Source organism: Phyllostomus hastatus, unplaced genomic scaffold (genome assembly GCF_019186645.2).
Source record: "Phyllostomus hastatus isolate PE091 unplaced genomic scaffold, TTU_PhHast_1.1 phas_contig_34, whole genome shotgun sequence".
Taxonomy (NCBI): domain Eukaryota; kingdom Metazoa; phylum Chordata; class Mammalia; order Chiroptera; family Phyllostomidae; genus Phyllostomus; species Phyllostomus hastatus.
In genome coordinates this window covers 31,005,935-31,019,220 of record NW_025333857.1, presented here as the reverse complement: position 1 = coordinate 31,019,220, position 13,286 = coordinate 31,005,935, and the positions used below count along the sequence as shown (strand labels likewise).

The window sequence follows — 13,286 nt, the reverse complement described above, 5'->3', positions numbered from 1 at the left end:
CCTGCTGCTCCCCACCGAAGCTACAGAGTTGAGATCTTCCCTCTCTTCAGAGAGGGACCAGATTATGTGATACATGGTTACCATGGAAGAAATTCATGTCTATAGCTTTTAAAAACTTGATTGCATCCTTCCCAAGCCTGATAGTTTTGGAATCACCATTGGATCTTAAGACACCTCCACCTTCACTTCAACCATCTTCATACCTCAATAAAGGGCTGAGTTTTAACACTACTTTGTCTTGGATTATTTAAGATGTCCCAGAAGGACATTTCTCACCAGTATAATGTAGCCAAATTTATAAGGAAAAATGATGCCCCATGAATATTTAAGGTTTGAAGATGAAAATTTCATTGAGTCTTCTATTGCCAAATTAAACACCCTGAGGAAAAGTGGCCAGTTCTGTGACATTGGATTTCAGGTGTGTGGCCTTGAGATGGTAGCTCACAGAGCAGTCCTGGCTCGCTGCAGTCCCTATTTATCTGAAATCTCTAATAATGAGACTGATCCTCAGAGGGTTTCTCATGTTAACTTTGATGATCTCAACCCAGAAGCTGTTGAAGTCTTGTTGAACTATGCCTACACTGCACAGTTGAAAGCTGATGAGGAATTAGTAAAAGATGTTTATTATGCAGCCAAAAAGCTGAAGATGGACTAAGTAGAGAAGGTTTGTGCCAATTATTTACTGTCTAAAATGGATGTTACCAGCTCCATCTCTTACCAAAACTTTGCTAGTTATATGAGAGACTCACATTTGTTTAATAAGCTTGACATTTATATTCAGGAGCGTTTGTTACAAATTTGAGAAGAGGAAGAATTTCTTAAACTTCCACAGCTAAAGTTGGATGCAATGCTTAAAGATAATGTTTGCTTGCCCAGCAATGGCAAATTGGACACAAAGGTAATCAGCTGGGCGCAGTGTAGCATCTGGGAGAATGGAGACACTCTGGATGAGGTGATGTCAAACCTTGCACTACTCAGCTGATCACAAGCTGCTGGATGGGAACCTACTAGATGGACAGGCTGAGGTGTCTGGCAGTGACAATGACCACATTCAGTTTGTGCAGAAGAAGCCACCATGTGAGAATGGCCTTCAGCACATAAGTAGCAGTTCCACTGGATGTGTCTCTTCTCCAAATGCCATGGTACAAAGCCCTAAGCATGAGTGGAAAATCATTGCCCCAGAAAAGACTTCAAATAACACTTACTTTTGCCTGGCTATGATGGATGATATATTCTGTGTCATCTTCTTCACAGGTAAAACAGCCCACAGAGCTCACCAACAAGTATTCCAAAACTAACTAAAAGTTTAAGCTCTGAGATGCAACCAGACGAGCTAATAGAAAAGCCATGTCACCTATGCATTATGCATGGTCTGGTCTGGGGACAGCAGAGATGGATAGCAAACTCACAGCTGCAGGTGGCTGTAACAGAGAGGAATGTCTTTGAATGGTTGAGTGCTATGGTCCACATACAGATCATTGGTCCTCCCTTGCTCCCATGAGAACACAAAGAGTCCAATTTCAGATGGCCATACTGATGGGCCAACTCTAGGTGGTTGCTTGATCGAATGGCCACTCAGATGACCTGAGTTGTATAGAGATGTGTGGTCCATACATAGAGGACTGGATTCCTGTTCCAGAATTGAGAACTAACCATTGTAATGCAGGGGTGTGTGCTCTGAATGGGAAATTATATATCCTTGGTGGCTCTGGTCCACATAGTCAAAAAGGACAGAAAAATTGTGACGTTTCTGATCTTATAACAAAGTCATGGACAAGCTGTGCTCCTCTAAATGCTCATAGACACCAGTCTGCAGTCTGTGAGCTTGGTGGTTATTCGTATATGATTGGAGGTACAGAGTCTTGGAATTGCCTGAGCACCATAGAATATTTGGTTCCTGTAAATAACACCTGGACTTTAATTGCACCCATGAATGTGTCTAGGAGAGGAGCTGGAGTAGCTGTTCTGGACAGAAACCTATTTGTGGATGGTGACTTTGATGGTTCCACATCATCAGCTGTGTGGAGATGTATGATCCAACTGCAAATGAGCAGAAGATGATGGGAAATATGACTTCACCAAGGACTGTGCCCAGATTGCAGCTGTAGGGAACACCATTTATGCAGTGGGGACATTTGATGGCAATGAATTTCTGAATACCATAGATGCCTATAACCTTGAGTCAAATGAATGGAGCCCCTATACAAAGATCTTCCAGTTTTAACAAACTGAAGATTTTTTTCAAACTAACAGGCTTAACGATATAATTGTGTTTAGCAGAGGTACATTGGTGAATGAGGAGGGTGGGTGGGTATACAGTGGCTGACAGCAACACAAAGCTTTGCATATTGCATATTATTAAACATGTTGTACATATTTTATGTTATTGGGACAGAAGTTGATATTGTAAAAGAAAAATCCAAGAACTGACTGAGCACACCATTTCAAGAAGTCCCCTCTCCTCCACATTTGTTTTGGCAATTTGCACATTAAATTATTCTTTCCTCCAATGTGTATTAGGGCAAGAGGGGGCAGGGTATTAAGATACAGGCCATTGGGTTTTTTAAGAGCCCTTTTTCAATAACTAGAAACACTTTATAACAAAAGAGACATTTAACTAGATGGCAATGACTATTTTTGTTTTTATTAAAAGAAAGCTGACATGCCTACCAAGATTTAATCTTTTCTAGTTGCCTTTTATGACTTTTTATATTCTCAGCATAGTGCTTTACCTATTGAAGATGTGGTGGACTCATGTTGCTAAAGCAGAGTGGCAGTCTGAAAGTACGCAGAGCGAGGTGTTTGTTTTACACAGCTAGAATACAGATTTCTAAGCTTTTACCTCAGCTACAGTATTTTATTTAGAATGAAGTACCAATGTTTATTTGAATGGAGCTGCTGAACAGTAACATAGCTTCACTTTTATTTGAAACACTGATTTTAAAAATGGCTTTTTGAGGGTATATTATATATAGAAGACACTCATACAACAGTAAAGAACAGTGAAGTATTTTCTCTTCTAAATAATTCCTGTTTATAATCATTAACAAAATAGTCCCAAATGGCAGCCCTTGATTGTGAAAACAACGAATTTAAACTACATTGGACTTATGAATGCCGCCTTTATCAGAACTATGTTTTTGTTCAGCCTTTCTACTCATGTGGCTAAATATTGGCTGAGTGACAGCAGCAGATGTGTAGTGCTGCACATAAAACTTATGATGCCAGAGTTAGCACATCCTGATGCCTGCTGCCAGTGCAAACTTGTTAAAGGTAGTTTGCAGGAAACTCTTGAACCATGGCACTAATATCCAAATGTTGTTTGCGTACTCATTCATTACTGAATGTCTGGGGGACACTTGTTTCCAGGAGTGTTGAGTGGAAAAAATATTCATCTGGCATCTTACTTTTGAAAGAAAGACTGATGTAAGGTTTTAAGGTTTCTTCTCTCAGAGAAGGTAAAGAAGCACACAAGAATCTAGAGAGCTAACTGAGGCAGATGACTAGCCAGTGGCTAACTGACTTGGTTAAGAAGAAAATGAGATATTTTCCCCAAATGTTTCATGGGTACTTTGACACCTTATTTGCATTATTCATTCCAAAAAAAAAAAAAAACCCACCAGGAAAGGAAATCAGTTCAGTTAGTGGCTAGTTGCTCACTGTATCTATCTATTTCTGGTTGTCCTGGGCTAAAACTAGGCTGGCAAATTTGAGCCTAATATGATCACTTTTTTAATGTCTCTGTTTATGTTCTATTTAGCACAGGAAATTAACTTTTGGCTGGGAATTCAGCAGTAAAAATCCCTGAAATTACTTCTTCGTTCCTAAGTAACACTTAAATGCAAACATGTGAGATTACTTTGGGTCAGAGTTTTCCTGTATTAACCATTCATGCTAAACACATGTTTTGGTAGCTAAAACATTTTTTAATTATGTTTTGAATATAAGAAACTTCTATAAGGAGGAAAAAACAGTCCTCCTTGATGAATTTTACTGTTTATCCACATCTAAAAGGGACATTTTTTTTCTTGAGATAAGGAGACAGTGTGGCATAGCCTCAGCATAATTAAATTTTATTTTACCAGTAAAAAAAAATTCTATAGACTTCATCAAAAATCTATTGAACTAGTAAATGAATTCAGTAAGGTTTCAGGATGCAAAATCAACATACAAAAATCTGTTGTATTTCTACACATTAACAATGAACTATTTGAAAAAAGTAAAGCAATCTCATTTACCATAGCATCAAAAACAATAAATTACTTGAGAGTTTAAGTCAATAAATTTAACCAACGAATTGAAAGACCATACACCAAAAACTATAAAACTGTAATGAAAGAAATTGAAGAGGTTACAAATAAAAAGATATCATGTGTACTTGGGTTAGAAGTGTTAGTTAATATTGTTAAAATGTCTATACTATCCAAAGCCATCTATAGATTCAGTGTAATTCCTGTAAAATCCCAATGGAATTTCTTTACGGAAATAGAAAAAGCAATCTTAAAATTTGCATGGAAATACAAAAGACCCTGAATAGCAAAGGAATCTTGAGAAAGACGAATAAAGGTGGAGGCTTCACACTTCCTTATTTCAAAGCTATAGTAATATTACTATAGCTTATTACAAAGCTATAGTAATCAGAACAGTGGGTATTGACATAAAAACTGACATATAGAACAATGGGACAGAGTCAGGAGTCCAGAAATAAACTCATGCATATATGGCCCACTAACACATGACAAGGGAACCAATATAAGAAACACTGTGGAGGTTCCTCAGAAAAACTGAGGTATTGGCCAATGGGCACAAACTTTTAATTATAGAATGAATAAGTTCCAAGGATCCAAGGTACAGCATGGTGACTATAGTTAACAATGTTGCATTATTTATTTGAAAGTTGCCTAGAGAGTAGAGCTTTAATGATCTCAACTTAACAACAACAAAATGGTAACTATGGGAGGTGAAAGATGTGGTAACTGAACTTACTGTGATAAACACTTCACTGTCAATACATACAAGTATCAAATCATTTTATACATTAAACTTACACAATGTTATATCAATTATATCTCAATAAATCTGCCGGGGGTAGAATGATGGGTTTTTAGTTAAGTAAAAAATAAAGCATAGAGTTGAATGACTTGCCTATCAATTAGAGAATCAAGGGAGTAGAGTGATTTATTCCAATGATTGTCAAGAAATAAGAAAGTTCTAGATGGCCAATAGATTTTATCACTCCAATCAACTGGCGATGTTTCCCTGGAGAACTCTGTTGATAAGGATTATGATGCAGTGAATGGCCTCAATAATAGTCATAGCTAATATTTACTGAGTGCTAAGCATTTTAGTAGCTTCATAAATATTTTACCATTTAATCTTCACAACACGTCTCCCAGATAAGTGGAAATGTTATCCTCATTTTAGAGATGGCAATACTGAGTCACAGTTAAGTAGCTTGCCCATGGTCACAGCTAGTAAGCAGCAGAGCCAAGTTGGGAGCCAGGCACCCTGACTCCAGTGTCTGCATGTTTAATCCCTACACACTACCCCATCCCTCCGTGGAAAAAGAGTTCTGATGAGTATGTCTGCGTAAAGCAGCCGGTTGCTGAGGAAGTAGAGGGGCATTGTCTCAGTCCTTGACCATGCTTCACCTATGCTCAGGGCTTTGCCAGATCAGTTTTGAGATCCCCTAATAGGGTGGCCAACTTTAGCAAATAAAAATACAAGCTGCCCAGTTACATTTAAATTTAAGATAAACAAATAATTTTTAATATAAATGCATCCCAAGTACTGCATGAGACACATTTGTATTAGAAGTTATTCACCATCTATCTGGAATTCAAATTTAATTAGGCATTCTATATTGTAGCTAACATTCCTATTCCTGGAAAACAATTGGATGGCAAACCATTTCATATTATTCTTACCTTAAGCAAGCATACATCTTTCTTAAGCCTCTCTTTTTCCCAAACTTCCTGTGGCCTTTTCTTTAGACCAGATTTTAGCTAACTACCATCCAAGGGCCAAACCAAGCTCACCACCTATTTTTGTATGGCCTACAAGAATGGTTTTTTACATTTTTCAGCAGTTGGAAAAAATCAAAAGAGGAATGATATTTTGTGACATTCAAATTTTTTGAAATTTTACTCTTTTTTATGTCCACCAATAAAGTTTTACTGAATCATAGGCAACCTCATTTGTGTAGGGATTGTCTCTGGCTGCTTCTGCACAACAGCTGAGTTGAACAGTCACCATGAAGACTGCATGGCCCACAAAGTCTACAATACCAACTACCTGGCTATTTACAAAAAAAAAAGTTTGCCAACCCCTACTTTAGATAATTTCTCATTTAACATGGGTGATAAACAAGATGCAACTGGCAATGTGCTAAAGTGCATTTCCAGTGCAATACACTGGTCCCTTTTTCCCCATGCTCCCTACTGCACAACCAGCCCCTTAAATGATGTCTTGGTTTATCTGTCAACAGCATGGATGGCTTCCTCTATAAAGTTTGAGCCTAGAGCCTCAAATGCTTTCTCTTGAGGAACCACAATCCAAAAATCTGCCAGTGTGTTTCTTCAGAAAAGGCAGGTACAACTGAGCAACTACAACAAGGTTCATCTTAATGACTGTCCCTCACCAGCCAGACCCTTCCTTCCAGATCCTTCTTGCCTTGCCAGTGAGAGCCCGACTAGCAAAACCATTTGATTCTTCTTTATTGTTTTCAGAGACATGGGCCCTCAAACACATTGTACCACTTGGTCAGGGATGTCAAAAAGGTAAGAACCCTCTCGACTGCGTGTCGGAGGCCGTCTTGACTGCTTCCTGTGATTAGAAAGCGCCTCTGTTTCGCATTGCATGAGCCACCAGAGTATTCCTGTCCCTGCCAGACCCCTCATTTCAGGACACAGCATGTGTGTATGGCCTTTAACTCTGATATCTCTGCTTCTGGCACAGCTGCGGTTTTTCTCCAGTCTCCGTGTTCTAGATGCTTTCATGGACGTGGTGCTTTTCAATAGTGGAACTCTAGGCATTTTCCCCATGTCATGTGGATTTATGCCATTACCTGTATATTTCTGTATGCCCCTCACTGTTTGGAGAGCTAGTTTCCATGCTGTCCAACTGACCGTAGGAGGTATCTTTAGTCAGTAGCTCCTGATGCAATGTATCATTGTCACATCTGGCATTATACAGAGTATAGTAAGGATACCTCAAAAAGTCTCAGAGAAACAGAGACTAAAGTACATGTATGTATACCATTCTTCTAGTACTTTATTTTCCTGTATATTTTCTCACATTCATTATCTAAGATTTTGATAGAGGAAAGAAAGCCAGTAGATTTGTCACATTTTACAGTTGAGGAGGCTGAAATGCAAGGACGTGAGAACTGTACTAGGTGGTTAGTGAAGAGCTAGGATTAGAACTCAGAACCTTTGATTAATAACATAACAATAATACCTGATATTTAGTGATGACTCAGCATGTGACACCAGTCTGAGCTTCCTATGTGCTTTAGCTCATCTTTACAACAATTCTATGAGTAGAATTATTATTCTATTATTATTACTTTGTTATTATATAGTACTATTCCCAAGTATAGATAAGAAGAGTGAGTCACAGGGAGGTTATTTTTAAACTTAGCCAAGTGCTTGTTCTTTTGCCCCATACAATCTCTTCCAGGGGCAGCTTTGGCCCTGGGCCTTTGGCAGCCTTCCCAGACAGTGGTGCCTTAACTCCAAGAGACAAAATAGATGATGGCACTGCCCCCACCCCGTATGCGTGTGCACACACACAGAGGTGTACCCACCTACCAAACTGCAGTAATTCCTCACCAAAGTCTATAAGACACCCTCAGAGAAAGCTACACAGTAAGGTCCAATTCCTTCATGTCACTGTAGCTCATTGGCTAGAACTGATGCATCGATGTCTGGTAGCCTCTTTTTCATTTCCTTCAAAAGACCAAGCAAAGGCCCAGGGGCTGCTTATAATGTGTGAATTTATGCCACTGCCTGTATTTTTATGGTTATCACCTGGTACCTATGAACCAGTTGGACCCAACTACTCTTTTACCAAAATCACTTCTCTCCCTGGCCCACCCCATTTCAAGCCGTAAACACACCTGCCCTCCACAAACCCATTTCTCTTTCCCTCAGGTCTTCTCATTTTGTTCTATTTATCCTGGCTGGAAATTGCCTAGAAACTAAACAGGGGGCAGTATCCCAAAAGACTGTGTACACAGTCGATGTGTATTCTTTGCCAAAATATTTGTTGCTCGCGTTCAATAAAATGTTTTGAGATGTTTCTAAAATAATAAGATATTGTCCCCCTTGCCTTAAGCTACTCTGTGTCACTGAAGGAATTAGGAGGCTCTCTGAAGAGACACCTGTGCCTCTGTTCCTCAGTCCTAGCTGTTGGTCAACCCGACCTTCAAATAAAGTCGCTCATCCACCTCCATGACTCAGCTTCTCAACGTCTCGCATGAGTTTCAAAGGGATTTTGTAGTTAGATTTTACTGAGTACAAATGATCAGAACCCCTCCTCGTAGGTTTTCTTCCTTGCCAGACTCTGCTTTGCAATATCACTTTCTCTTTTCCAAAATCCCATTAGCTGCCTCTTGCATTTGTTCATGTCACTTGTATTGAAAGGCATGTAGAGTATTTTAAGGTAGGGTTTTTTAAAAACTTATTAGCTAAGGATGTACCTCAAGAATAATAACTCACAAGAAAGAACAAACTGGTAAGAATTTGGAAGGCAGGAGGGTTAGTGAGGTGCAGTTTCATTTTTCTTTCAGTGCTATCCAAATACTAGAGCAAGGGTATATAGTTACATAAGAATTCATCTACTTACTAATTTGGTAACTGGGAAAAAATGATAACAGAACACCCAGGAAAGTACTGAACTGGCTTAGGAACAATTTATCTTTTTAACCTGGCAATGGAGACTGCCAGTAAAGTGGAGAGAATCAGGAAACCTATGTTTAGCTTCTTCCCTTGGGAGTAGGAGCAGGAAATGCAGACTCCATTTCTGTGGTAACGATGGGCATGTGATGACTAGAGAGCAAAGAATAGCAATGGCAGCTGAAGGAGACGGAAGTGTCTACATGTTGTCACGTGGACAGAGGAAGCTGAAAAATGAGGGGGGTTGTTTTGTTGTTTTTTTTAAGAAGTGAATGACACAGAAATTACTATTGGTGCACATTTCCCTCAGGTAGGAAGTTTCCAGAAAACTTCCAGGAGCCAATAAGATACTCAAAGTCTACACAAACTAGGTTTATATTGCTAAGAAAATTTTGAACAGGTTAAGCAATTGTCAAAAATTAAGGAACATGATAATTAGCAGGTACTTTGTGCTTTATGATTATAGGACTTTATGTACGTATTAACTGATTTAACATGTGGCAAAAAATTAATCAGTAGGTGATAAACCCTGGTACAAGATGCCATTCATGAGTTATGAACACAGTTCTGGACCTTGAACATAGTGTTTGAGAATATGTCTGTAAATGAAACATAAGTAAACCTTACAAACCCAGGGAATGCATTTCAGAATTAGCAGACCGTGAGTTAACCAGTGTGACATCAGCAAGTCCACCTGTCCTTTGGAATCAACAGAGTTGACTGTGGAGAATTTCTCCCAACCAGTTTCAAAATCTCAAGTTATTTAAACCAAGGGAACAATCTAGGAGCAATGAAGTAAAGAGTTGTTATTCAGCATCGATTAGAAATTTAAAATGATAGAAGCCAACCAAATTCCCTGAACTGTTTTCATGCATAAATCCATTGGATGTACCAAGTGCTCTCTTATTAAACCAGAGTGGCCTGAGTCTGTCTGCTTTTTCGTGAACTCTAACTTGCCATTTTAGTAGCTAACTGTCTGCTCAATTTGTGCCTCTGTATGTTTTAAAGTAGTAGTGAAAATTAAATGTGTTAATACTTCAGACTACCTATATTATCCCCCCCACCAAAGGAGTATGATGTTTAAGTTTTATATAGAAGTAGTGTGAAATTATTATAGTTTAAAATTCATTCACATGGGAATCAAGACTCAGAGCTTTACAGAATGAAAAGCATTTCAGACACACTTTGGGTAAAGAAAGAACATTTTATAATCCCATCTGCTAAATTCATGCAAATTTACAAAAGCAGTCTTATTTTTTATAAGATTAGTTACCCAGGCTATTACTGCAGCAAACACTGGAGAAATGTACTCCTCTTTTTTCCATAAACTTTCACCAGAATAGCCTTGTCCCTACTCCTCCTTGGTAAATCTGACAACTGGCTATCATTTCCACCTAACATGCATCAGGAGGAAACAATCTTGTTTTGGAGGCTTGTTATTAGTTTCCAAGAAAAAAAATGTCTCCTACACAGCTGAAATCTTATAGTGATATCATAAGCTGACATCTGAAAAACAGAGTTCATTTAGAAGAGAAGATCTAAGTAAATTTAAACAATTCTTTTTATTAATAGTTATGCTTAGGTATGGCATGGCTTAAAACTTAGCTTCAGAGTAGTGGCTCATATTGAAAAAACGAGACGACATTTTCACGTTACCAAGTCATACCTATCTCTAGACCCACGCTTCTCCGTTTCATTCTGTGGATCAAATTATTTAAGTCACGTGGCGTGCCTTGTGTTGTTAAGGCCTGAAATGGGAAATAAGTGTTCAGGCATTACCAGTTACCAAAGTAATTACAAAAAGGGGAGGGGGAATAACAGAAACAGCAAGCAGAAGGATTAGCACACCAGTATCACTGTTGACTTTCTATGTAAAGTCAAGCAAAGGACCCAAGCAAAGTCAGACTCCTCCAGAAGGTTTTTGGACATTACCTGTGGCACGTGAGGTGCTGTTCATGTTCTCTGCTTTTTCCAGAGGAGGTGGGTGAGGTGGTGAGCACAGCCCCATCCCTGTCCATCCCTTACCCACCCCTTGTCTCTAAGCCTGCAGCTCTGCTAACCAATTTCAGGGGATTAGTGGAAACCCTATCAACCCTGGAAGCTCTGGACAAGAGTCCTTGCCCAGTGACCCAGCAGCATAAACATAACAGCAGTCTGCCATGTAGTAGTCAATCAGACCTTTGGAAATAGACAAGACTTTAGAAGAAACTGTGTTCAAACTGCCTGTTATCAACATGTAAACTGAGGTACAGAGAAAGGGTGTGATCTGGCCAGGCCCACAGTCTGGCCCAGTGCTATTCCTACTGCAGGATCACATTCCTGACTGTTCTCTGCACATCTGTTACACCTGCATGCCACAGGTGGCCAAGGCCATCGGCTCAGACAGGCACTGATGCTGCCATCCCCTTCAGAGTTCACCCAGGACGCAGTTATGACAATGTTTTTATTTTATGAAATCTATTTCATCTTCCTCAAAAGGTTGCCCCTCTTCCCAGTAAAAATTGTGAAACTAATTTCCCCTGTTTTCTCTGCTTCTGAAAAAAACACCAGCTCCTGTCAGTCTTGCAGACTGAGTTCAAACACGTTACCTGGTAAAGTAAGCTTTCTCTCCTCCTGATATCACTACCAAAGCATCTGATTCTCTCCTTATCGCCAAATCCTCCAACCTGCTTTGCATTCCTTACATCACCTTATTACACAAAATAGCAGGCAGGCAAATGCTGATGAGGAAGGAACCCTCATTGGCTTTGGTTAGGTGAACATCGCCACCTTGTGGTCAATCAGAATGCAGGCTTCCCCCTACCCACCCCTCCGGCTTCAGGCCTTCACTGAAAGTTGGGTAGAACCCAGGAGTCTCTGAATCCTTTCTCCTCATTCTGATCAGGTCATACATCACTCTGAAAGAATCAAGCTTTATATGAGAAGTTTCTAAAAAAAATGTTCTCACCTTCTTTGGTAGTCTATAAACCTAAGACCCCTTTATGAATAAAGTCGTTTGCAAAAAATGTTTTATTTGTCCCTCTTAAATTTTATTTATTTTGAATTTTACTATTACCACTTTCCTGACAACCCTCACTCTTACAGACATCTCAAATGTATAAATATTGCCATTCAATATTGGTCTTCAGGCAATATTGGTTCTTGTTCTTAGAATTCAAACTCATGTTTGCATATACATTTCTCTAAAGAAGATATATAGGTGTTGATATTACCCATGTTTCAAATTTAGAAAATTTTTACAAGATTAAAAATAGGCACAAATTCATAGACTCACTATGACTACCTTTCAACAGCCATCACAATAAATCGTTTGGGGATCTTTTTTGAAACCTGGTACATTGCAGATCACAGAGGCCATGAAGTTCAACCCTTTTTACTAGGAAAAAATACTGAGGTGTTGAGGGAAAGTGGCTGATTGGTTAAGGACAGACAGAAAGAAGCCCAGGGCAGCTGACTCATACCACACTCCTGCCCTCTACATAACGCCAAGGAAAACAGCACAGGTGGGGTGGGCCTTCTGGGGATCATTCTTGTAGGAACCCCTTGCAAAGGAGACTAGGCTGACTCGGGAGTGTCTGCTCTGGGGCTCTTCTGCTTTTGAAATGCCAGAGCTGCTTCACCGTCTGGTAGAGCCAGACCATACAGAAACTGCAGCCTCGTTAACCTGTCCCAAAATAATGGAGAAAAATCAGTGCACGGGTAATATTTTTAACCTCAGTTTAATGTTTATGGAAAGAGCAATACCTGAAAAGTTACAATCTTCAGATAAAACCTTCTCTAAGTTTCCTTTTTTATATTTTTGCCATGCTTTGCATAAAAAGTGAGACTATTGGTCTTTCTTAACAGCCTGAGGATAGCTTGACAATTTAGTTAGATTGATGAGATAGTCTTCAAACAAAGGAAATCCCAAAATTCTGAAATTCCAAGAGATGGGGAGGAACAGAGACAATTTTTGTGAAGGGACAATTCAGCTAATGGAATGGGCCAAGGTCAAGGATGGGAGGGGTGCTGGGCCTCAAAGTGCTTCTATCTTATCTAGGCTGCCCTTCACAAAGTCCCACTTTGCTCAGCCAACTCAGATTAGGTCCCCAAGCCCACCTTATGCCCAAGTTAAGGGAGAGGTACATTGCTACCAGCAGGCTGGGAACTAAGTCTACACTCAGCAAGAAACTTGAGAGTGGCACTGCGATCTCATCCACTTGGGCTGTTGCTTCAGTTGCTATCCACCCATTCCTGCCAGTGCAGATACATCAAGACACATATTTCAAGTCGAATTTCTGCAGTCAAGTGAGGCTTTCCCAAACAGGGGTAATTCACACACTGTGGCTAGTTACTTCTCTTATTGAGAACATAACACTAAAAGATACCCAAACTGAGACTAGATCCCAC

The 13,286-nt window shown here is 39.5% G+C and overlaps 1 protein-coding gene and 1 pseudogene across 9 annotated transcripts in view; both read left to right on the top strand.

Annotated features, from left to right (window-relative positions):
* TRPM3 (transient receptor potential cation channel subfamily M member 3) overlaps positions 1-13,286 on the top strand; it is a 504,806-nt gene that overhangs the window by 394,233 nt on the left and 97,287 nt on the right. For all 9 annotated transcript variants that reach the window (XM_045840204.1, XM_045840203.1, XM_045840200.1 and 6 more), the window contains one exon: positions 6,729-6,779. In XM_045840204.1, the coding sequence (XP_045696160.1) occupies positions 6,729-6,779 (51 nt within the window). The remainder of the gene's footprint in view (positions 1-6,728; positions 6,780-13,286) is intronic.
* Positions 308-2,224, top strand: LOC123819719 (annotated as a pseudogene).